The following is a 25,265-nucleotide window of genomic DNA, read 5'->3' as shown; positions in this document are numbered from 1 at the left end:
GTGAGCGGGAGGGCAGATAGTCTGAGCTATGGGTGACGGCACATGGTAGTCTAACAGTCGGTGAATGACTAGAACTCGGTGGTAAGTTATGAGCTCTTCAGCAGTAAACCAGCCCAGCGCTCGTACTGCATCTGAAATGTGATCAGTTTTCCGGCGTCCGGTCACAACACGTGCGGCAAAGTTGACTAATTTTTGGATACGACGCACCTGGGTTTTGTTGCAAATTCCATAGATAGACATGCAGTACCGCATTGTGGGAAAGACTAGAGCTTGCACAAGGTACTTCACAGTCGCGATGGGAATAACATGTTTGGCATGGTTCAGCGCGAGCAGCATTGCAGTACATTTTGGAATCAAGTGATCGACATGTGGCTGAAAATCTAAATTGCGGTCGAAAATCACACCAAGATTGCGAACCTGGCTTGTGGATCTGATCGTTGCATGGTTAAATTTAACACTTACATTGCCAACATTCCTAAGCATTTGTTTCGTGCCCATCACCAAGAACTCTGTTTTTGCCTCATTTACTCTCATACCATGATCGCAAAACCAATCAAACATGCATTGTAAAGCAGTTTCAATTCGGTTCACAAGCTCCGGTAAATCCTGCTTTGCACCGGTAGTCCAGATTTGGGTGTCATCGGCGAATTGAACCACTTTTACGAATTCTGGCACGTGAAGACATAGGTCGTTAGCAAAAATGCACCATAATATACAGTTCAGAGATCCCCCCTGGTAGACGCCTATAGAGTTCCGTCTCGAAGACGATCGCATCGAACATCCACTATGGTTGTTAATCTGCACCTGTTGCGTGTGACCTTGTAAATAATCCTCTATCCAAAAAGGATCAATACCATACAAACACAATTTTTCGATCAGTCTGTCGTGCGGCACCATATCAAAACATTTCGAAAGGTCAACCATTGCCCAGAGGGTAATTTCGCCACAGTCCATTGCTCGCAGTACATCATCAGTAACAACATGAAGGGCAGTCTCGCACGAGTGTTTTCGCCGGTATCCGTGCTGTGACTCACTCAGCAGGTGGTGGGTCTCCATGTACTCCGTGAGCTGGAGTTGCACGGCCCTCGCGGTGATTTTGGTGATTGCCGGCAGCATTGAGATAGGCCGCGTACTGGACGGGTCTGACGTGACGCGCTTTCCCTTGGGAATCGGGGTTATGATGGCGTGTTTCCACGATGCCGGGACTCTACCGGTCTCCAGACTGGCATTCACCACGTCCAGCACGATGTGTCCGAGTCCTGGGAAGAAATCTTGAATGACTTTGACACTTAGTCCATCACTGCTTTCAAAACTGGACGGTTTCATTCCCTGAACTATGGCCCAAAGTGTTTCCATGCTTATTGGTTGGACCTTCAGCCCACCGGAACAAACTCTCGGTAGCCTTACGTGGACTGCTCGGGACGGCGCTGGTACAGTGGCAGCCAGCTCAGCGGCTACCGAGACGTAGAAGTCGTTCAGCGCGTCCGCGGTGATGCCGCTGATCGGAGAGGAGTTCTTTTTGGAGCCGATAATTGGTTTGAGTATGCGTCACATGCTTCCAGGTCTACCCCTAGCCAGTTGCTCCTGAAGATGGCGGCGGCAGTCGGCACGAATGGCGGCGCGAGATAATCGATTTATCTCTTTATACTCCTGGCTGCGGCCGGCCTGCAGAGCAGTTCGTCGGAGCGCCAGTAGATGACGGGTGTTCTCGGATGCAGGTGGCGCTGTAGTCGATCGCTGCAGGATATGTCGTATCGGTGCAACAGAGTCCAAAAGCGGCGAGAAGATGCGTACAAATGCTGTCCACTTCGAGACCGGTTGTGTCCAGGTACACTGTCGTCCAGTCAGCGTTAAGAAGCTGATGATTGAAGTCACCCCTGTCGACACGCGCTAGCAGCCGACGCTGAGTCACTGGGCCGGCTTGTCGTTTGATCCCGGTGAGCCGGAGCGCCAGTCGGGTGGTGTCGTGGGGGGTGCCGTAGTGGCACCTCGTCACACCAGCTCGAGTGACGAGTTCACTCCGGTTAGTGGCCAAGATGTCCAGGAGACTGTTGGCTGGTCGGTAGGTGGGCCGATGAGTGTTGCAGCTGTGCAGGCCATGCTGGGCGAGGAGGGCACTGAGCCGCTTACCAGGGGTATTGGCGCCGGGTTTGAGGAGGCAGCAGTTCATGTCACCTCCGATGACTATCGTTAGACCCGGGTAGGCAGCAAGCATATGCTGTATTTGGGACTCAAAATCATCCAGGTCTGCGGTGACCTGCTGGACCGAGTTCTTCGGTACTCTATAGGCGGCACCGATTAAGAGGCGGCGATTTTTGTTAACTCGAATCGTTGCCCACAACATTTCAAGGTTGGAGTTTGGCACAGCAGAGTCCGGCGTCGGCAAGAGTTCTGTCTCAAACGACTCTCGGACACATATTGCAACACCTCAGTGGCCACTGGGGAGCCTTCCGCGACGGGGTCGGTCGTTGCGTAGGATCTTGTAGCCACTGATGTTTACGAGTCGATCGGGGATAGTGGCAGACAGCCATGTCTCACTTAAAATGAAAATATCGAATTGGAACCGATCATCGAGGTCAAAACGTATGTCTGGCAGCTTTGGCAGCAAGCTCTGAACGTTTAATTGTCCAATTAGGAGGTGTACGCTGCCGATATCACCGTGCCTGCGCCACTGCACACCTCCCCTTCTGCCCCGGCGCCTGGGTGCGCCCGTGCGCCGGCTCGGCGGCGGACCGCGGACCAGGCCGGTCACGTGGGACCCGCCTGTCAACGCACCGGGCGGGGCAGAGGGCTCAGGCGTGGGAGAGAGCAGAGGCGACTGGTGTCCAGGTGCGTTGCTCCCGCTTCTCCAGGGATCAGGAGCCGGCATAGCGGCTCTCAGTAGCTGGAACGTGTTCACGAGCAGGAGGACGAAGAGAAGTAAGTCGTGCATGGTGTTCACTCGGTTCGTGTCACTGTTAGATGTAAACGCCGCATGGTTTGGTCTTGGCGGCATCACTGACTCAGAGTAGGTACGATTGCGCAATTCAAACTCAACTGGTTCGCAACACTAGTCACATGCTTTGCATTCGCTCAATCGATCACTCACTGATTGCGGTACTCGGCACTCGCTGATTCACTCGCACAATCCACACTCCTATCACACAAGGTTTGATGGGCTGTGGGAGGAGGAGAGACGCCGCGCTGCGCACCGTGGCGCTGCGCTGACACGACTGGCATCGTGTTCCTCTGGTGAGCGTTTCCGACCAGTGTGCCACGTAGCGATACGCGGAAGGCGGCGTTCGAAAGAGCGACAAAAATAATGACGAAATCACTTTGGTCAATTTTTTGGTCAGGTCAAAGGTCAGGTCACCAGAGGTCATTAAAGGCAAAATTTTGCCGATTTCCAGGTCGAATGTCGACAATTTCCAAGAAGCCAACGCATAACTCGGAAACCAATAGAGCTACAGCGCCGCAGAAAAGCGCATTCGATAGCCCTATTGACGCCCTTTCTGAGTAATTCTCTCAGAATTGACCTAACGTCAACGGTTTTGCCTACAGGGGGCAAAAACTGCAAAAATAACCTATTTTTGGAAACAGTTTTTCTGCAATAACTTTTGACCCAAGCCTTGTACGAACTTACTTTTACCGGCATCGTGTTCCTCTGGTTAAGACGCATCGAATGGACTATAATTTGACTTTGAAAGGTCAACTTGAACATTTGACCTCAGGTCAAGGTCATGACCTGACCGGAAAGGGCCATGTTGCATATCAGTCGATCCGTATCGTCGAGCTGAACACATCTAAGGCGTTTTCATCGCTCTAACATGCCTCTATCAAAAGTTATTTGCGAAAAACTGTTAGATACAATTCGTGACCTAAGATGACCTCAGGGGCATAAACAGGGGTCACAGACACCATTTTCATGTTCAGTCTGTCTAAAGCACTTGTAATTCAGTGTTTGGGAGTGTTTATAATGTCATTTGTCCAAAAGAGGCGCATTTCAATTTTCTCTCATTGACTTATAATGGGGAGGTCGCAAAATTGACCTGACCTTAGGTCATCGATATCAAAATTCTGAGATATACATTTTGTACATGCTATTGCTCTTAGTAATCGCTAAAAGTTTCAAAGCGATCGGTCACTCGGTGTAGCTATGGCAGACATTGAAACTTTTTATGAGGTGAGGTCACTTCAAGTGACCTGGTGACCTGACCTTGAATGACCTTGGTCTGAAATTTTCACAACCGCTGTTTTTGAGATATTCGCGAAAAACCACAAGGGGGTGTTCAAACACTCCCCCCCCCAGCAGGGCGCGGGTTAACCATGTACCAAATTTCAGCGCAATCGGTTCAGCCGTTCTCGAGATCTGGAATCGAGCCCTGCACGTGCGCACGTGCAGCAGCACCCCAACTCTGGCACATGGATATGCAGTGCCTAGTGGGTGCCTACCCACATGCCAACTTTCAGCGAAATCGGCCAAGTAGTTACCGAGATATTGCAACAATTACAAAACTGACACCTCTTCGTTTTGCACGTGGAACGTGCATAAGGGGTCACCCACATGCATCGGGAACAGTCCAATACTTGGTAGAAGGAATGAAGCTACCCTACAAAAATTACCGCTTGTAAATCGGTCAAGTGGTTGCTGAGATATAAGTCAGGGTTGTATACCAATCAAGTCGATTGAATTGATTGATTTGATTCAACGCGTATTTTGAGTTGATTGGATTGGGTCGATTGACTTTTCGAGATGACTGGTTGACTGAATCGTTTGACTTTAGCGACTGGTTGTCTGATTTTATTCCCGAAAATTAGAGTGACTCGTATGATTGAGTCGATTGAATGGAAAGTTTAAATAAGTTTTAGTTGACGAAAAATAATGACACCAATTGATGACATCAAAGATCACAAAACTACACTGAAAACTGCTTGTCATCACAACTGCAATATGGGGTAGATGGCCAAATAAAGAACAGGGCCTAAACATGAACAGCCAACTTTGACTTTCAACTGCAATAACTGCTCCAATCCTGTGATAGAACCTGGCCATGGATGAGATAATACCTGGCGATGCACCTACCTACCTTTCTGCACTCAGCAGGAAACTTTTTTTTTTAATCCAGATGATAAAGTGCAAGGCCCTATATACTAATAAAGTGTGATTAATTAATAATTCACGTCTCCACATCTCCTCAGAAACAACCCACTGAACTCTATAAATATCTGAAACCCCTACAAAAATAACTGAAATAAAAGCGTCGTTTTCGTCTCGCTTATTACGTTTACGTAAATTAATAGCTAATTTGCTGCATTGTTTAATTTGCAGCAGAACGTTTGTTGATCCTTTTCTCCTGAGAGCCTAAGCATAACATATTTAATATATTTCATTTTCCTTAAAATATTTTACCGAATATTAGTAAGTGGTTTTATTTCAAATGAAATAATAATTAAAACGAAATTGGTGTTGTACAACCGATTTATTTTATGATGATCTACCATACTACATGATAACCAATGACGTCATCTTACCAAAAAATCAAAAGACGTAGAATAAGGATTTATAAAAGCTTAGCATACTTATCGGCAAAACGTTTTCTTTGTTTTTTTTTTTCGCAGTCGCACCGTGCCGTTTTCGCGTTTTAATTTTCCTTGTACCTACTTCCTTTGTCTTTAACTTATCCTGTGGTTCCAGAGTCCCTGTCCTTTCCATTTCCTTTTAAATATATTTTTAATGCTCATCCCTATCCCCCAGTCCTAACAGTTTCAAATTGTATTGCAATAAAATGTTTTGAATTCTTCACATATAACCCACGAGCCGCTGGGGGGGGCATAAAGTTGCCCCCCCTTTACGTTTTGTGAAATATCTCCGAAACCTGATGAGCTACGAACGTGAAACTTGGCATAGCTTCAAATGAATACCTAGGCAATGTTTGAGGAAAGTTTGGTGTTTGTAGTACCTAAGATGACGTCAGAGTGACGTCATCAAGTTTTGTCGTTTTCCGATATGGACCGTTTCTGATGACGCTGAGCATGAAACTCAACTGTAAATGAACTAGACAGCACCTGCTGTCATCCTAAAACATCTAACTACACTTCCATCTAGTTTCTGACCAATAATCGACCCTTTATATTCGGCCCCATATATCTGATGTATCGTGAGGAATATGAGAGTCGCAAATCTATAATTTCACTTATGACGTCACTGTGACGTCATTTCAAATGGGATCGACACCAAATTTGTACACAACCTCGGCTAGGTATTCAGGAAGATGTGTGCAAAGTTTCGCTTCTCTATCTCTTCGCGTTGCGACGATATCGTCGCAGAAGTAAAGGGGGGGCAACTATATGCCCCCCCCCAGCGGCCGGCGGGTGGCGCGGAGGCCCAGCGGCCGCCGGGTTAACCTATCTACCTTCGTTGGTACTGTTGGTAGCCATTGACACATCTAGGCAGGTAAGTAGGTACCTACCTGCTTTCCTGCTGTCTTCATAAAGCATACCTAATGAATTTGTCAAATTTGTAGCACATTTTCAACACTTTCATATGGTGTCAGTGTGGCATGAAACCTAGCTAGGTTCATTAGGTTCAGGGTTCAATTCAGAAGAGCTCCGCATAACTCACATAAGAGACAGACGGGGGCTTTACATGAGGTAGATGGCCTGATGACTTAGCTGGAATATGGCCAAAATTAAATTGACAACTTTTAGGTGAAAGGTGGTGATTTGGGTTAAGGGGCGTTTGTTGAAGTCAACTACTGGGTTATTTTGCACCCATTAAATGAAACTTCTGCTCCAATTCTACCCATTGAACCTCAATATCATGATCCACCTGTCCATCACTAGGTATCCTTCCTTATTACATAGAAACTTTGAATGGCATGGCAATTTATAATTTTAAATGACAATATTTTTATGTTTCTTCTGTAGGTAGGTAGGTAGGTAGGTAGGTACACCAGACTGCTATGGACACTTTTCCAAGTTGGTGGGGCAAAAAACCTAATGTATATCTTGGTTTGAGTCGTTTGATTGAGTTGATTGATTCCTTTCATCGTCGCGTTTGAGTCGATTGAATCAATTCCCGAAAACTGCTCTGACTTGATTGATTTGATTGGTTTCCCAAATTTGTCGTGATTGAATTGATTGCTATTGATTGAGTCGTATACAACCCTGGATATAAGCCTCGCAAAAGCGTCCGCACGCTCTTACTCAGAAATTTCCGTTAATCTAAGGAAAGACTCCGCTCGCTTCGCTCGCTCCGTAATGATAAAAACTCTGCCCGCGGATCATTATAAAAATGATTGAAGAAAACTAACCAGTGACCTCATAATAAAAAATGGAAAAAATCATTCCTTTATAAAAAAAAAAGCCTGGTCGCATATTTTGCTCCTGGACCTCCATCAGGCAATTACTGATGGCGAACCTTCGGGAGCGGAGTATATACAATCAGTTTTTCTATACTTTAGGGTCATATTTCTTTTTTATTAGGAGTTTAATGGTTATTTTTGCTTTAACAGTATGAGCAGATTTGAACCAGGACGAATAGCGGAATGCTCATTGCGCACGCCGTATGCAGTATGACGCAGGTGTAGCTTGGTAACGAGTCTCGACCGATACTATATTTCAAACCAAAACATTCTCAAGGTTATAGTGAACTACTGATTAGCCCGCGCCCTGCTGGCGGTGTTTGAACACCCCCCTCCGGTTTTTCACGAATATCTCGAGTTCGAGATATTCATGAAAAACGAATACGCCGCCGTTTTTGGCACACCTTATCATGCATCAATACTTCACATGTTGTGAAAATTTCAGACCAAGGTCAATCAAGGTCAGGTTACCAGGTCACTTCAAGTGACCTCACCTCATAAAATGTTTCAATGTTCGCCATAGCTACACCGAGTGACCGATCGCTTTGAAACTTTCAGCGATTGATAAAGCCAACAGTGGCCGTTTTCACGACGGAACTTTCGCAGAGGAACTTATTTGATACCTAAAAAGTACCTACCCTTAGAGGCCTTAACATCCCTCAAACTGAAATATTTTATGTTCAAAATAATTTTAGAAGTTTAAATCTGGGCATTTTTTGCCCTCAAATCACTTATTTATTTACAAACACAGCAATTTTTGGTTCTAGTAGCCCACCTTTCGACTATGAGGTATTAAATCAGCGTGGCAACTTGCTCCCTCTTTGCTCCCTCGGGTATCTAATTCCGGAATTCTTAAAAACAAGGAAAGTATATATCGAGTTCTCTTTTATACCTATTCAGTTATGTTTTAATGGTGATTAAAATATGACAAATTTTTTAATTACATTTCATATAAGAAAACACGCAAAACAATGAAACAAAAATAACTACGGCAGATAATTACCTTCAGGTATCTAATTCCGACCAATCAGCACCTCAGTAGGATATGACGTCATACAAGAATGGTGGTGAAGGCCGTTTGCAGTCCCGGCCGGTAGGTCACGTGACCGCCGGGCGCCTCGGGTCACGCGGCGGTCGGGAGTCGGACGCGGGGCGTGGTCGCGGGCGGACGCGCGGGGCATCATGCTTTGCTTTGCTTGCTTTGTCAACTTCATATAACTTACTATCGCATTCGTGTGAAAGCCAAACACTGCTCAGTGCCCTTAGAAATTGAGTTTTGGAAAGCTCAAGTCCCTATAGCTCCTCAGGTCGGCAACAGTTGAAGCCTCATCTGAACCCATGTGAAAAAACGAGGGTAAGGAACCTTGTGTTGCTTTTTCTTTTACCGTCATAATTATCTCAAACCATCACAATTTTGAGTTGCCACATTGCCTACTTCACTACATTCGTGTAAAACTTGGGTGAAGGCTGGTGGCTCAAAGAAAGGTGAAGACATTTCTTTAAGTGCCTAATCCGTGAAATTGAAATATCCCGGCTTTACAAATCTACACTTTTCATTTTCTCCACGATACATTTTTTAAAATTGTTTAAATTTTATCTACATTTGTTAAAATCGGGGCTTTGGTTTTGTGTAAACTAGATCATAAAGTTTACTATAGTTTTGTGTAACCTGATGGCTGAAGAAAATAGTAATTTTGCTAAAATGATGTGCGGAAATTTGTTGCTTTCCAAATCAAATTACTTATACCTATATTTCATTCAAAATTAGGAGGCATTATTACTGTTTTTTCTTGTAACATGAACTGAGTTTGGGTACGGTGCTCCGGAAACGTTGTGGAACTTTAAGGCTAGCTAGAGCAGTTTCCATAAAAATTGTTTAGATAGTTGACATGGCTTGTTGACAACTCTTTTGCTGTTTCTAAAAAGGTGAGAAAAAATATTTTCCTGCATTAAGCACACAAGGCATGTTATTCTCATAAGCTATCGAATGTGTGTGTGTGTTTTTAAGCTGTTTTTTTTTAAGCTTTTAAGCTGTAACTTCAGTTACTTCACTTTAGAACATATTGCCCAGAATGCGTCACTGATCATGAGCTGGTATATCATATCATATGTAGCAAATACATAAATGAGAATAGTGTGTCATGAATTTTTGTGCATGCTTCTGGATCATCTGTAATTACATCAAAGGCTCGGCTCAAGAGTGTCCTGCCGACCAGCTTATGCCCAACCCTTTCTGTCCGCAGAACGTCGCCTGCGACTCCCGCACGCCGTTTGCCCCGGCCGTCCGTACTGGTCTTCGCGCTGCGAGCCGCGCTGGAGTTCGCGGCGGCGTCGTGGAGCTCCCATCGGGACGGTGTGTGATGTCCGCGTCGAGCTTATAAGCCGTGAGCTTCGATTGGCGGCTCACGCGGTCACCAGCTGTATGTACAGCCTCGGCCCCGACGACCCCGCTAATGGCCGAGACCGGCATACCCCCGGCATGGGTCCGCTGTCCGGCGCAGCGCTGGCCGCCCGCATGCTATGCTACTTTTGGCTGTATCGCTGCCCAGCGGGAGCGCGCTCCACGCTGCGGAAGAGGTACACGTTGCGACCCGACTGAGGACTGCAACCGGATGGTGACACGTCGGCATCTGCGCCCTGGCCGGGGCAGGCGTGACCGACGTCACAGTGGAGGAACGCCCAAACAAGACCAGCCCACCGTCGGAGCAGCATGGAAATATCATGTTCTGCCTGGACAGATACAGATACAGATACAGATACTTTATTCACAGCAAATCCATGGAACATGGCTTTTCATTGCAATACGTCAAATATGTAAATACACAAGGTTCAAGACACAGTGCTCAACTGAAACTAACTAGACATCGCAGACTGCTCCATAAAAATGTGCTTTTTGAGCTGGTGTCGAAAGTTGCGAGCGGTGACATCGAACGGTAAGCGGTCATACTCGCGCACAGTGTCGTAGCAGAGCCGCTGTCGACCAGCTTCAGTGCGAATTCTCGGCAACATGTGGTTGCCCGCAGCACGTGTCTGGTACGAGTGGTGCACGGTGCGACCGATAGTTTCTGCGAGAACTTCGGGCTTGCCCGTCGTAGCGAGCGTGTGCACCACACAGATCCGGTGGTACTTAACAAGGCTAGGTGCATTCAGCCACTGCAGGTCGCGGAGTACATCGCTAATATGGTGGTATTTACGACGACCGCTAATGACACGACGTCGGACCCGGCGGCCGCAGTGCACCTGCACACGTGCGGAGAGGGGCGCTGGAGGCTACTCTGGAGCTTCTGCCATTCCGCGGCGCGACTGCTGGCAAAACGGCGGCGATTGAGGCGGTTGGGAACAGCTGCAGCAATGGTGATGGCGGTGATGGCGACATGGCGGTTTGGGACTTCATCTCAGCGCGGCCGCCGCCCAGGCGCCGCTGCGCCCGGCTGCTCAGCCACCTACCGGATGGCGGGGTGGCCCTTACGGCCCTCACGCCCGTTTGGTCTGCGGCCACGTTGTGGGGTGGCGGTCGCGGGGTTAGCGGCGTTGGACTTCGTCCTTAATCCAGACTGCACCGTACCATTTGAACGGATGGATCTGCCAAGAAAGATGACATCCAAGGCGGCTATGAGGCGATCACAAAGCTTCACCAAGAGCTTCTCCTTCATGGGGCCGGCCGGCCGTTAAGTCGCAACACCGGCTGCCGAGTGCCAACAGCTGCGTGCGCTGGCGCCGACGCGTTGTGGGCCGCGCTGCTGACGCCCAAGCTGCGATATCAACCATCTATGAATAAGTGGCAGCGGTGGCGGCTTGTCAGTTGTTAACGTGCCTTAACAGACGTTGCGAATAGCCCGCGTTGGAATCGCATGGTTGGGAACACAACGCAAGTAAAAATGGGCTTCCTTGATGAACCTACTTTTTAAGCATTGTAGCCTTTGTAATTTTCGATGTTTTGCTGTAGATATTATTTTCTACATATATACTATATAGGCACTCACGTGCTTTAAATCGCGCAATGCAATTGAACCATGGTAAAGACAATTGATAAATGAACTGAGAGCTGACATGCCCCATGCTTTGTGTGTGTATGTGTGTGTGTGTGTGTTTTTTTTTTTTTTTTGGCGAGTCGATAAAAGTGGTTTTGGACACTGGATGAGTTTTTAGGGGTGTGGTGAGGGGGGATGTAATTCCACAGACCTTCTGTCAGATTCACTAATGCAGTAGGTCTGTGCGGTGTTTAGTTATCGGAGCATTCTTTGAAAGTCGTGAATAGGGCCACCGAGTACCTAAAGCCGTGATATTCCCCCACAAAAACTTCTTTTAAATAACCGGGGATAGGTACATGAGCAGAGTAAATGCTATTACGAACGCCTATCACAATGCTGAGCGAATAGGAAAATCCATAGATGGAGAATTGTGCCGCGTTACGGGTGCTCGGGCGCAGCCAATCCACCGTTACCCCAGCGGTGACCTTGACCCGCATCGTCTGTCTCGGCTCCAAAGCCAAACCGGCGTGGAATTGGGAGCGTTCGAGCACTCATGGTCCAGCGCAATTCTCCACCTAAATCCATTCCTGTACACATTTGCTTGCTCATAGTCATGTAGCCCCGGTAAATTCACCCAACTTTCATATTGGTCGCTCCATAGACAGATGGCCACAGAGATCAACTTAAAAGGCCATTGTTGCATTCATTTAGTGGAGATCATTAAAGAGCCGTGACAGGTCACAAGTCGCGTGACATCATACGTGTAACGTCCAATGACGTCGGCCTGCAAAACCCAATGGAAGCGGCTAGCAGCGTGCAATAAAACAGGGCGCTGCTTTCTAAATGTCTGTCGTGCGCCATAAATGAATATATTCTTTGTAGCCTGGCAACTCAGTATCTTTTTTTAACTATTGTACTAGTATTTAATAATTTCATAATTTTATAATTGTGCTTACGCTTTATGTTGATGTTAGTGATAAATCCTTAGATAAAGTAAATCGATGTGATATTTAATAGAAAAATAGCAAACTAACGCGCCATTCATTCGAAAGCTGGTAAACCTACTAAAAAGAACTACTAAAATTCCTGAGGAACTAAAGGATTAAATTGGTATCAAATAGATGCCTGCTATTCCGTCGTGAAAACGGCCAGTATGTACAAAATGTACCTCTTTGAATTTTCATTTCGGTGGCCTAAGGTCAGGTCAATTTTCCGACCTCCCCATTAGGTATAAGTCAATGGGATAAAATTCAAAACCGCCTCTTTTGGGCGAAAGTCATTCTAAACACTCTGAAGCACTGAAGTTCAAGTAGTCCTGACACACTGAACTTAAAATGGAACCCATGGTACCTCTTTATGCCCCGAGGTCATCTCAGGTCACGAATGGTATCTCACAGTTTGGTTTCGCGAATAACTTTTGATAGAGGCATTTTAGAGCGATGCCAACGCCTTAGATGTGCTCAGCTCGACGATACGGATCGATCGATATGCAACATGACCCTTTCCAATCAGGTCATGACCTTGAAAATTGAAAATCATAGGTACAATTTTCCGGTTCAGAATGTGTGATGTTTACCTGGGTCACGATGTTTGAGGGTGTTTATGGCAAAAAAAAAGAGCAATTAAATTTTCTCCCATTGACTTATAATGAAGACTGAAGAAGGTCCCAAAATTGACCTTACCTTAGGTCACCGATATAAAAATTCCGAGTTATACGAATTGTTCATACTGAATTTTTCATGCAAAAGCCAGGGTTTCAAACTTCTGGGATGTACATAAACTGTAAGAATGACATAATCCTATTTTTTAGAGGTATGGTTACTTAACTTGTGCACCTGTGGTTAGGTGCACAACACACAGGTGTGTTGTGCACCTAACCACACCTACCCACACCTGTGCACCCGCGCATGACTGTGGAAGGGGGAGCGGCTCTACAGAGCCCCCTCCCCCTCCTGTTTTTCGGCAATTGTTCTAAACCGTTTCACGGATCAACACGAAACATGCAGTACCCTCAGCTGCTTCAATTTGACACCTTGTGTTGAAATATAAACTTTCTAGCTACCATAGTTTGGCCGGAAATGACGTCAGCATGACGTCATGTCGGCCGATTTTGATGCAAATTATTGAATTACGGCAAACGCTCTCAAGAGCTTAGTTTTAAAGCTAGATCCAATTTCTTTGTATCAATAGACTACAAATACACGTAGCTATCAAAATACTATCTCGAATTTTCAAAATTTTGAGAATTTTGAAAAATATATTTTCACAATTACAAAGATATGTTTTTTGATTTTTTCAAAAAGTTTTTGATATTTCGCAAAAGCCGGAATATATGTAATAGAACTTACACTGGTGAACTACTCTAGCAAGTTTTAGCCCAATATCGTCAAAAATAGCCAAGTTATTTTGCATTATTGTCAAAAATTTACAATTATATATTTTTCAAAACCATTTTTCAGTACGTTTTTTTTACATCATACAGCAACATAAATGGCACCATCGTGTTTCTGAGCTCAAACTGCATCTGATAGGCACATTTTTCGTTGAAAAATTTCATTTTCAAAATTTGACCTTTTCTGACCTGAAATTGACCTGACCTCCGGTAAATTCAGCTGAAAATGACCTCAAATGACACAGACGACATTATTTTCGAAATCTAAGTGTAAAATGGAATATAAAACATGCATCGCGTGACCGATACATGATATACAATTTTCGTGACCTAGGATGACCTGGCCGGACCTGAAAAATTCGAAGTAAGAGTTCGGTACCTTCAGGGTATCAAGGAGTGGGTAAAACAAAAATGAGCCTGACCGGACTTGTCAGCCGTCGGCCAGAGCCTAAATTGTAAACAAGCAAAAATGCCGATAACTTTTACTTTGACCTGACCTGTGACGTCATCGGTGACCTCCAGGCCAATGAAAGTAGGCTTCGCTCGACAGTTTTTCCAGGGCTATCAGACGCCGTTTGAATTTTGACGATCGGCCCAGTAGTTTCGGAGATAGGAGGGGGAGGGCTCTGGAGAGCCCCCCCCCCCTCAGTCACTCGCGGTATGGAAAATACCCCAGTCATGCGCGGGTTAACTTGTGCACCTGTGATTTGTGTGCACCTGTGAAATTTGCTTAAATTCGCCTGAGATCATCTCAGGTCATGAAACGTCTCCAACAGTTTTTTCGACAATAGCTTTAGATAAAAACATGCTAGAGCGATGAACACACTATGAAGGTGTTCAGCTCAACAATACGAATAGAATGACATGCAACATGACCTTTTCCACGACCTTGACCTGTCGTGAAATTTATCAAGTTGAACGTTTCAGGTCAACTTATAGTTCATTTGACGCCTCTCGACGAAACAAACGCGATGCTGGTAAAATCAACGTCATGCAAGTTTGGAATCATAAGCTATGATACAAAAACATTTCCCGCAAAAAAAACGTCAGATTTTGATAGTTTTTTCCTCTGGAGGCTAAACCATTGACCTTAGGTCAAATTTTACAATAATTACTGAGCAAGGCCTTTGAAAGAGCTATCGAATGCGCTTTTCTGCAGCGCTGTAGCTCCTATTGGTTCCCAACTTATGCGCCGATTTGTAAAACGTTGTCAAAATCGGAAACAAAAGTTCGTGAAAATTATTCATTTGGTAACCTCCAGTGACCTCAGCGATGACCTGATCAAACAATGATCTTCATGATTCTAAAAGATCTTGTAGCGAACTGTCTACTGCCCTTTACCGCGTCTTTCTAGCTTCCTTACTTTCCGAGATAAACTGGACTGGCCAAAAAAGGCCCCCACCATGGCGAAGTTGGCTGAGAGGCCCACCAGGACGCAGGTTAAAATTGGGTATCATCGACTTCCTCTTGTTGCGGGCAATACGCTCGTTTTGTTTCCCGAAGCTCTAGCTCCACCAGATGGCGAATGGCAAGGAAGAACGAACTCACCCTCCCCCCCCCCATACGTTTTACGCTGGCAAAACACCAATACGGGTTAAAATTCAAAACTTACCACAAGTGACCTCATGAAGCCTCAGTACTGTTCCGATTGAAATGTGACCTAGCTGCAACAATGATGTTCATGTTTGGATATATCCAATTTCGATGTTTTTTTTTCGGTACCTTTCTATCAATAAAGTTGAGGTTGTATAAGATCGTCGGATCGGCCTAATATGCCTTTTCAAATAATAGCGATTCGGCCGGACACCCTCACGCTTAGAAGGCTCAGGTCATTGCTGGTGGTTACAGCCGAATGATCTAGCCCTGCAAATTTTTTTTCCTCTCCACCTTTGAAATTCAAGAACATTTTTTTATTTTGTTTGTGATTTGTATATTGCACAATCAAAATAGCATGGATGGGCAGTGGTCACAACAACAAGAATGATGTCTTGATTTTAGCAAAGTCACGGAAGTAAAAAACAAAACACTAGTCGAGATCTTCGTCTAGCAATGTATCCGCTTAGCGTCCAAACTGGTTGCTGGTGGCCTGGTTATTGGCGAACTGATTGCTTCCGAAGATCCCTGTGCTCTGACCCACGTTGCTGCCAGCGCTGTTGAAGGAAGCTCCACCGCCGAACGCCGAGCCCTAAAGGAAAAACGGAATTCCTGTCAGCATGCTGAAATTCGGAGGTGGTTTGTTTTCTTACGGCACGGTCCTGTAAATACCCCCGACGGGATAGTCGGGACCTGATGTCCCGACTACATTTTTACATATAATGGTTTTTGTAAGATAGAACAAGATCCGACTGAAACTCGCCTGTGCGTTAGCAAAGCTGTTCTGAATCTGGCTGTTTCCGAAGAGACCACTGGTCTGTCCCTGAGTGGATCCAGAATTGGCACCGCCAAATCCTCCACCGGGTCTAAATCTACCAAATTGGGGCTTGGCAGCGGCGGCCACCAGCAGGCAGGCGAGAACGACGGCGACCTTCATGACAGGGCTCTGAAACTGGGGAGGGGAGGCGTTACAAATTCAGTCACATGAATGGTTTCTGAGACACACAAACGTGCGAAAAGAAAACACTTAAGATAAACACTGTGAAACAGTTAACTCGTAACTGCCTAGTGCTTAACCAGCTCAATAACTAAGAACGGATCATCCTAGCCAGGGCACTAAATCCTTGCGACGGCATACTCAGCTATAATGTAACACATTATAAAAATACCTTTCTGCAACTTAATAAAGGTGGATTTGGCAGCTGTGTTATCAATGTTTGGTACCTATGATGTGGGATATGATGCTTACCTTAAGTTGCGGACGGTGCTGTACTATCTCAGGTCTCGACTGAATGACCACTCTGGTGCCAGCCGCGGTTATATAGTCGTCATGCTGCAGGGTTTCCCGCGCCACAACCAGTCAAACTTGTTATGACAACGTGGGCCTGCTTATGCTACGAAAATTCCTACGCAGAATACCGACGGCTGGTGACGTCATTTATAGAACAATGTTGATTTGTCAGCTGTGACAGAGGATTAACGGGATATGTTTGACGAATTCTGTGTAGCGGGGAAACCCTGGCCACCACTGCCCTCAAACGCTGACGATGTAGTTAATCTCTGTGATAAACTGTAGAAATCCATGCATTTAACCCGTCTGGTCTGTGTATGAACCCAAACCCAGCCAGCAGACGAGGTTTCGTACGATTGGATATTTTTTTCGGAACATAAGAGTCGGCTAAGCTGTTTTCACGACGGACTTTCTAGAGAATGTACCTAATTTGACCAAATCTGCAGCAAATCTCTTTTACAACAAATATATTCATATCATGAATTTAACCCTCGCCGGACCTATTGGTTTTCTACATACGCGCCGGCCGAGGGGGGGGGGGGGGCGGGTACGACCCCCCTCGCCGTTTCGCCCCTGGTGGAGCTAGCGCGTCGCGAAAAAAACGAGCGTGTGCGCCGTTACGAGACGCAGAGATTGGTACCCGATTTTAAGGTCCTAGGTCAACCGGTGACCTCTGAGGTCAGGTCAAGTGCCCCAAGGTACGGTTCAGTTTTTGGTAAATAACTTCGCAAAAAATGGCCGCAGAGCCACGATTTTGGCAGCATCGTGTTCGTCTCGCTTAGGCGCGTCGAATGATATACTTTTTCTTTGGGTCAGGTCAACTTAGGGTGTTGACCTCAGGTCAAGGTCAGGTCAGCACCCCCAGGTCACGAAGTTGGTCGAAAGAGGTCATGTCCCATATCATTCGATTTGGTAGGTCTTCCTAAGTCCATTGGTGGCTTTCCCGACTCGCTAGCTCAATTTGATCGGGAGTTATTGACGAAAAACTAATATGACCTTGATGACGTCATAAATGACGTCACGCAAGGTCAACATTGCAAAAGTGACGCATATAGCCTTGCAAGGAGTGCATCAAATCACGATGATTCTGTGTGCTTGAGATAGTTGGAGATCGTTCCCGGCGCCAGAATAGCAGTTTTCATTTTTCCCCATTTACTTATAATGGTGAGGTCACGAAAATGACCTGACCTCATATGACCTTTATGAAAAATCCGAGATATAAAAGTTGTGAGACTCATAATGGATACTAGATCCTGCAAGTTTCATTTCCCTGTGACATCTCCTCTGGCAGTGAGGGCGTTGCGAAGTTGCGACATCTGAAGACCGTGCAGAGGTTCACTTATGACGTCCTAGGTCAGTGACCTGACCTGACTCAAAAATGCGGTTGGTGTCAAAAGATCCGGCTTGAATCAAAGGTCAGGTATTTTAAGAAGGTAATGATAAGAAGGACGGGTACTTTAAGAAGTTCTACCAGAGGGCTTTCCCAACATTTGGGTAATTGGCCTGATGGTTCTGTTTTCTTCATGAACGAAAACATCTTTTTTCCCTCCAAAATACTCTTCGGGAACTGCTTGAAGCTTGCTATTCGTCGCTTGGTAGGTTCATTTGTGAGTGAATTCAGGAAAGGTTCTCGATGGTTTTTGACTCAGGCCGCCCCTCAATGGACCTCGCATGCGGGTCGCGAGTTTTTGGGTTTTAGGGTTTCTTCAAAAACAAATCATACAATCTAAGCTGAGTGACCCATACTATACTACCATCTAAAAAGCGAGTCTGTATGTTTTTAGATTGCGAGCCACCTTGAATCCTATTAAAAAAGTGGATTTTCAGTCAACTTTCGATCTTCCTCGCTGCGAAGTCTGCAAGTTGTGCGAGGTTTGCGGGCTTTTCGTTAGAGTCGAATTTAGGTTCGTTGCGCTGGTTTTGCGACTATAAGGTGTACCGGCTTCACTGTGTCTGTATTCATGAAGTTACCATAAGGGTACGGTCTAATCACTCTATGAATTAGTAATCACTCTAATCACTCTATGAATATGCCTGCAAACTCAAAACCGGCAAACTCGCAACCCGCATGCGAGGTCCAGTGTGTGGCGGCCTTGAGTATGTAGAATCTCTAGCATTAGGGAGAGATAGAAAATCATCATCGGGTGACGGACAAAATGCCGAAGGAGGTCAGCCCGTGGCTGTTTTTTACCTATATCCCCACTCGGGCACTGCTGAACTCGTTCAGTAATTATTCGTATACACTATCCACTATGGCTATACATCTATTGATCCACTTCAGTTCATTTCCCACGTGTGTAGCATGACTTTGATAATTTTACTGGATTTTCCAGGATTACTTAGAACCATGAAAACAATTCCCGTTGATTTAATATGACTAATTTCAACACAATAATCGTGTCACTCAAATGCCGCGCAATAATTCGCGCGGAGGCCGCTGCTACACGATTCTGGGAGCCGGCAGACAGGTTCCGAACACAAGGACTTTCCGCCACGGCTTACCGGCTGAATATAAAAACAACCCCGAGCAGCGACTGTCATCACTCAGTGCAAGAGCAAACCGTTGTGTAGACGCTCCCAGCGTAACGGTGAGTGAAGTTGGCAAAATATTTACTATTACTTACAAAGTGCTTACCTATACGGTGTTTGTTGGCCAGCCCATATGTACAGGTAGCCTTTATAAAGCCATGAGAATCTATATTTTTCAAGCGGATATCCGTTGCAGTGCAATTCCCTTCGCAAAAATTCAGTGACATGCCTCTTCATCTTGGCATTGTCTTAAGCGATGTGTCAAACTCGTTACTGGCTCCTGTTTCTCACATTTCAGCTCCCTCATTTAAACGTTTTAACCGTCTCTTCTTTCCAGATTTCCGCCATGAAGACCGCCGTCGTTCTCGCCTGCCTGCTGGTGGCCGTCGCTGCCAAGCCCCAATTTGGAATCCCATTTGGCAGTGCCACTGGAGGAGCCAACTCTGGTTCCTTCCAGGGACAGTCGAGTGGTCTCTTTGGAAATAGCCAGGTCCAGAACAGCTTTGCCAATGCTGGGGTAAGTTGTTTTTTTTTTCTCAAACCCCTCAGCTGTGGTAATGTGAAATGAAATAGAGTTATGTTTTACAGTTATTTTATAAGTATCTGATTCTGTCATAAGTGTTTCATCTTTGGCGACCACGAGCGGGATCTACATCTAAAATTCCACGTTAAGTTTATTACATGAAGTATTTTATTGAAGCAACTTCAAGCTAATAAAATTCAGAAGTGCATATTTTTCAACGCTTCAAATCATTCAAAGGACTCCAGTATATGTTTTTTTTTTCAAAAACAAACTCGACAAAAACACAAGGCAACGTGCAAAGTTCAGGTCATTAACGTGCAATGTTCTTTTTCCAGGGTTCTGCTTTCGGTGGCGGTGCCTCGCTGAACAGCGCTAGCAGCAACGTCGGACAGAGTATCGGACTGTTCGGAAATCAGCAGTTCGCCAGCAACCAGGCCACCAGCAATCAGTTCGGACGTTGATTCGTGATGTCTAAACTGAGCTGTGACTTGTGTTTTCCATATGGGTACCTTTGTGATAATGTTATGGTTGGGTAACTGTGTGATGTTTTGTTTCGACGTGTAATAATGAACTGATAAACGAAAAATAAACAAAAGATAAAGATAAACAAATTTGATGCACCTTAGATGATAAAAACTCTGCTCGCAGATCATTATAAAAATGATTGAAGATAACTAACCAGTGACCTCATAATAAAAAAATGGAATAAACCATTCCTTTATATAAAGCCTGGTCGCATATTTTGCTCCTGGACCTCCATCAGGCAATTACTGATGGCGAACCTTCGGGAGCGGAGTATACAATCAGTTTTTCTATTACTACTTTAGGGTCATATTTCTTTTTTATTAGGAGTTTACTGGTTATTTTTGCTTTAACAGTATGAGCAGATTTGAACCAGGACGAATTGCAGAATGCTCATTGGGCACGCCGTATGCAATATGACGCAGGTGTAGCTTGGTAACGAGTCTCGACCGATATTATATTTCAAACCAAAACATTTTCAAGGTTATAGTGAACTACTGATTAGCACGCGCCCTGCTGGCGGTGTTTGAACACCCCCCTCCGGTTTTTCACGAATATCTCGAATTCGAGATATTCATGAAAAACGAATACGCCGCCGTTTTTGGCACACCTTATCATACATCAATACTTCACATGTTGTGAAAATTTCAGACCAAGGTCAATCAAGGTCAGGTCACCAGGTCGCTTCAAAAGACCTCACCTCATAAAATGTTTCAATGTTTGCCATAGCTACACCGAGTGACCGATCGCTTTGAAACTTTCAGCGATTGATAAAACCAAAAGTATGTACAAAATATACCTCTCAGAATTTTCATATCGGTGACCTAAGGTCAGGTCAATTTTCCGACCTCCCCATTAGGTATAAGTCAATGGGAGAAAATTCAAAACCGCCTCCTTTGGGCGAAAGTCATTCTAAACACTCTGAAACACTGAATAACAAGTAGCCCTGACACACTGAACTTACAATGGAACCCATGGTCCCTCTTTATGCCCCGAGGTCATCTCAGGCCACGAATGGTATCTCACAGTTTTTTTTTTTGCGAATAACTTTTGATAGAAGCAGTCCAGAGCGATGTCAACGCCTTAGATGTGCTCAGCTCGACGATACGGATCGATCGATATGCAACATGACCCTTTCCAATCAGGTCATGACCTTGAAAATGGAAAATCACAAGTACAATTTTCCGGTTCAGCATGTGTGATGTTTACCTGTGTTACGATGTTTGAGGGTGTTTTTGGCATAAAAAGAGCAATTAAATTTTCTCTCATTGACTTATAATGAAGACTGAAGAGGTCCCAAAATTGACCTGACCTTAGGTCACCGATATAAGAATTCTGAGTTATGCGAATTGTTCATACTGAATTTCTCATGCAAAAGCCAGGGTTCCAACTTCTGGGATGTTAAGTGTAAGAATGAGAGAATCCCATTTTTTTAGAGGTATGGTTACTTAACCCGCGCCCTGCTGGGGGTCCTGGATTTCCACGCCCTGCTGGGGGGGTGTTTGAACACCCCCCCCTTGTAACTCGGCTCCTGGGCCACGTAGCGATACGCAGAAGGCGGCGTTCGAAAGAGCGTAAAAAATAATGACGAAATCACTTCGGTCAATTTTTTGGTCAGGTCAAAGGTCAGGTCACCAGAGGTCATTGAAGGCAAAATTTCGCCGATTTCCAGGTCAAATGTCGAAAATTTCCAAGAAGCCAACGCATAACTCGGGAACCAATAGAGCTACAGCGCCGCGGAAAAGCGCATTCGATAGCCCTATTAACGCCCTTTCTGAGTAATTCTCTCAGATTTGACCTAACGTCAACGGTTTTGCCTGCAGGGGGCAAAAACTGCAAAAATAGTCGATTTTTTCGAAAACAGTTTTTCTGCAATAACTTTTGACCCAAGCATTGTACGAGCTTACTTTTACCGGCATCGTGTTCCTCTCGTCAAGACGCATCGAATGAACTATAACTTGACCTTGAAAGGTCAACTTGAAAATTTGACCTCAGGTCAAGGTCATGACCTGACCGGAAAGGGTCATGTTGCATATCAGTCGATCCGTATCGTCGAGCTGAACACATCTAAGGCGTTTTCATCGCTCTAGCATGCCTCTATCAAAAGTTATTTGCGAAAAACTGTTAGATACCATTCGTGACCTAAGATGACCTCAGGGCATAAACAAGGGTCACGGACACCATTTTCAAGTTCAGTGTGTCTAAACCACTTGTAATTCGGTGTTTGGGAGTGTTTATAACGTCTTTCATCCAAAAGAGGCGCATTTCAATTTTCTCCCATTGACTTATAATGGGGAGGTCGCAAAATTGACCTGACCTTAGGTCATCGATATCAAAATTCTGAGATATACATTTTGTACATGCTATTGCTCTTAGCAATCGCTGAAAGTTTCAAAGCGATCGGTCACTCGGTGTAGCTATGACAGACATTGAAAGTTTTTATGAGGTGAGGTCACTTCAAGTGACCTGGTGGCCTGACCTTGAATGACCTTGGTCTGAAATTTTCACAACATGTGTAGAATTGATGTATGATAAGGTGTACCAAAAACGGCGGCGCTCCGCGCCGCCGTTTTTGAGATATTCGCGAAAAACCACAGGGGGGGTGTTCAAACACCCCCCCCCAGCAGGGCGCGGGTTAACACGCGCAGTGGAAGGGGGGGGGGCGAATTTCGCCCACTCCTCCTGTTTTTTTGCTGATAACTCGCGCCGTAAACGTAATATCAACGTGAAATTTTGGCCACCTGTCCAGAATTGAACTGCGGATCTTCTCGTGGAAGAAGTAAGAAAATCGGTTCACAACTTTTCTAGTAATAGCGGTGTAAAGTCAAACAGCCTGCCGCCGCGGCGGCGCGGCGCCGCGGCAGCCGGCGTCGGCCGTTACGCGCCGCCCGAATTGTAGACTGTGCCGGGGCGGGACAGTTCCGTCTTTACATCGCGCTCGACGCTCCGCCCGCTCGTTACCGCTGATTATGTTCGATTCGCGTCAAATTTTGTGAGAAGACTAAGAAATGTACAGGCAATCTTATGGTGAAAGAATTATGAAAATCGGCCGGTAAAAATTTGAATTATGAGCGTGTAAACACAAAATTGTGATTGCCGCGTTTCCCGCGTCGGCCGATCCCGCCTCAGGCGGCGACACCTTACTCTTAGAAGGCTTCTAACTGCCATATTTATTGTTGGATTAACTTGAAATTCACTATACACACTCAGAAATGTACGTTCTTACGTATAGTGAAAGCAAAAGGAAAATCGGACGGTAACTTTTTGAGTTATCGGCTTGTAAACGCAAAAAAGTCGCTAATATGGCAGATTTGACCACATTTGACCTCATTTGACCTTGAAGATATTGACCTAGGGTCATGAAATTCACACACAACAGAGTTCCCCAGTGCCCCCACCTACCCTCCAAATTTCGTCTTTCTAGCTTTAGTGGGAGCTGAGATCTTAGGGGGGCAACATTCGCCCCCCCCCCCTTCCACTGGGCGTAGTACTCGAACCCTTCCACTGCGCGTGTTAACCCTCGCCCGTATTGGTGTTTTTCCAGCCTCGAACGTATAAGGGGGGGGGGGGGCCGTTGGACCCCCTTGCCGTTTCGCTCCTGATCAATCTAGAGCTTCGCGGAAAAAAAACGAGCGTGTTGCCCGTGACGAGAGGAAGCCGATGATACTCAATTTTAAGGTTCTAGGTCATCGGTTGACCTTCCAGGTCAGGTCAATGACCCAAAAGTCGGGAAAATCGGGACCTGTTAGAAAGTCGTAAAGCGTGGCTGCTAAGGGGTTTTTCGGGGTGCTGATCACGAATATCATGTTAGTTTTGATCACAGATGATGTCTTCATGCATTTAGGCCAGGTCGGGTCAGTGCAGGTCAGGTCAACCAGTAAGGGTATTCGTAGTAGGTGGCAACCGCCTCTGACAGCTTCGTAGCATGTTACGAAGGCACCAAAACTACTTCGTAAATGTTCATATGGTTGCTAAATTCGAATACAGCTCCAAAAACTGGCCTAGAAACATGTAAAACTAAAAAAAAAGAACCGAGGCCATCAAAGGTCAATGACCTGACCTGACCTTCCGGTGACCTTGACACCCACCCTAATGCATGGGAGCAACATCATATCCCATGTTTGAACGCTCAAAACCACGAAAAGACTGCAAACGCGCCGCTAATGCGAGCCGACATACGCCGAATCGCGATTCCGGTCAAACATGGTCTCGAAAAGTAGGTCACAGGTCAAAGGTCATTAGGGTCAGGGTCATGAAAATTTTAGGGTAGGTGTAAAATTGATTAACGCGAGGGTACTGAAAGTTTCGTCGCAATCGGCCGCTTTTTACGCGAGTTATTTGCGAAAAACCGAGGGGAGGGGTCCGTTCGACCTCCCCCCCTATACGGGCGAGGGTTAACTTGTGCACCTGTGGTTACTTAACTTGTGCACCTGTGATTTGTGTGCACCTGTGAAATTTGCTTAAATTCCGCTGAGATCATTTCAGGTCATGAAACGTCTCCAACAGTTTTTCGACAATAGCTTTAGATAAAAACATGCTAGAGCGATGAACACACTATGAAGGTGTTCAGCTCAACAATACGAACCGAATGACATGTAACATGACCTTTTCCTCGACCTTTACCTGTAGTGAAATTTTTCAAGTTGACCATTTTAGGTCAACTTATAGTTCATTCGACTCGTCTCGACGAAACAAACGCGATGCTGGTAAAATCAACGTCATGCAAGTTTGGAGTCAAAAGCTATGATACAAAAACTTTTCCCGCAAAATAACGTCAGATTTTGATAGTTTTTCCCTCTGGAGGCTAAACCATTGACCTTAGGTCAAAGCTGAGAATAATTACTGAGCAAGGCCTTTGAAAGAGCTATCGAATGCGCTTTTCTGCAGCGCTGTAGCTCCCATTGGTTCCCGACTTATGTGCCGAATTGTAAAACGTTGTCAAAATCGGAAACAAACGTTCGTGAAAGTTTTCCATTTGGTAAACTCCAGTGACCTCAGCGATGACATGATAAAAAAATGACCTTATTGATTTTGAAAGATCTTGTAGCGAACTGTCTACTGCCCTTTACCGCGTCTTTCTAGCTTGCTTACTTTCCGAGAT

General features: G+C 45.5%; 2 protein-coding genes across 2 annotated transcripts; one reads left to right on the top strand and one right to left on the bottom strand.

Annotated features, from left to right (window-relative positions):
* Nucleotides 1-15,602: 15,602 nt before the first annotated feature.
* Nucleotides 15,603-16,597, bottom strand: LOC122367891 (glycine, alanine and asparagine-rich protein-like). Its single transcript, XM_043341419.1, has 3 exons — nucleotides 16,549-16,597; nucleotides 16,063-16,251; nucleotides 15,603-15,891 (listed from the first exon to the last, which is right to left on the bottom strand). The coding sequence occupies exons 2-3, from the start codon at nucleotides 16,234-16,236 to the stop codon at nucleotides 15,766-15,768; spliced, it is 300 nt and encodes a 99-aa protein (XP_043197354.1). The 5' UTR covers nucleotides 16,237-16,251; nucleotides 16,549-16,597; the 3' UTR covers nucleotides 15,603-15,765.
* A 2,386-nt stretch (nucleotides 16,598-18,983) lies between these two features.
* On the top strand, nucleotides 18,984-20,245 carry LOC122367887. Its single transcript, XM_043341414.1, has 3 exons — nucleotides 18,984-19,178; nucleotides 19,457-19,636; nucleotides 19,978-20,245. The coding sequence occupies exons 1-3, from the start codon at nucleotides 18,999-19,001 to the stop codon at nucleotides 20,101-20,103; spliced, it is 486 nt and encodes a 161-aa protein (XP_043197349.1). The 5' UTR covers nucleotides 18,984-18,998; the 3' UTR covers nucleotides 20,104-20,245.
* The last annotated feature ends 5,020 nt before the right edge of the window (nucleotides 20,246-25,265 follow it).

Source organism: Amphibalanus amphitrite, unplaced genomic scaffold (assembly GCF_019059575.1).
Source record: "Amphibalanus amphitrite isolate SeventyFive unplaced genomic scaffold, NRLGWU_Aamphi_draft 000903F_arrow, whole genome shotgun sequence".
Classification (NCBI taxonomy): Eukaryota; Metazoa; Arthropoda; class Thecostraca; order Balanomorpha; family Balanidae; genus Amphibalanus; species Amphibalanus amphitrite.
The sequence above is the reverse complement of the archived record's forward strand: the minus strand, read 5'-3'. Positions and strand labels throughout refer to the sequence as shown.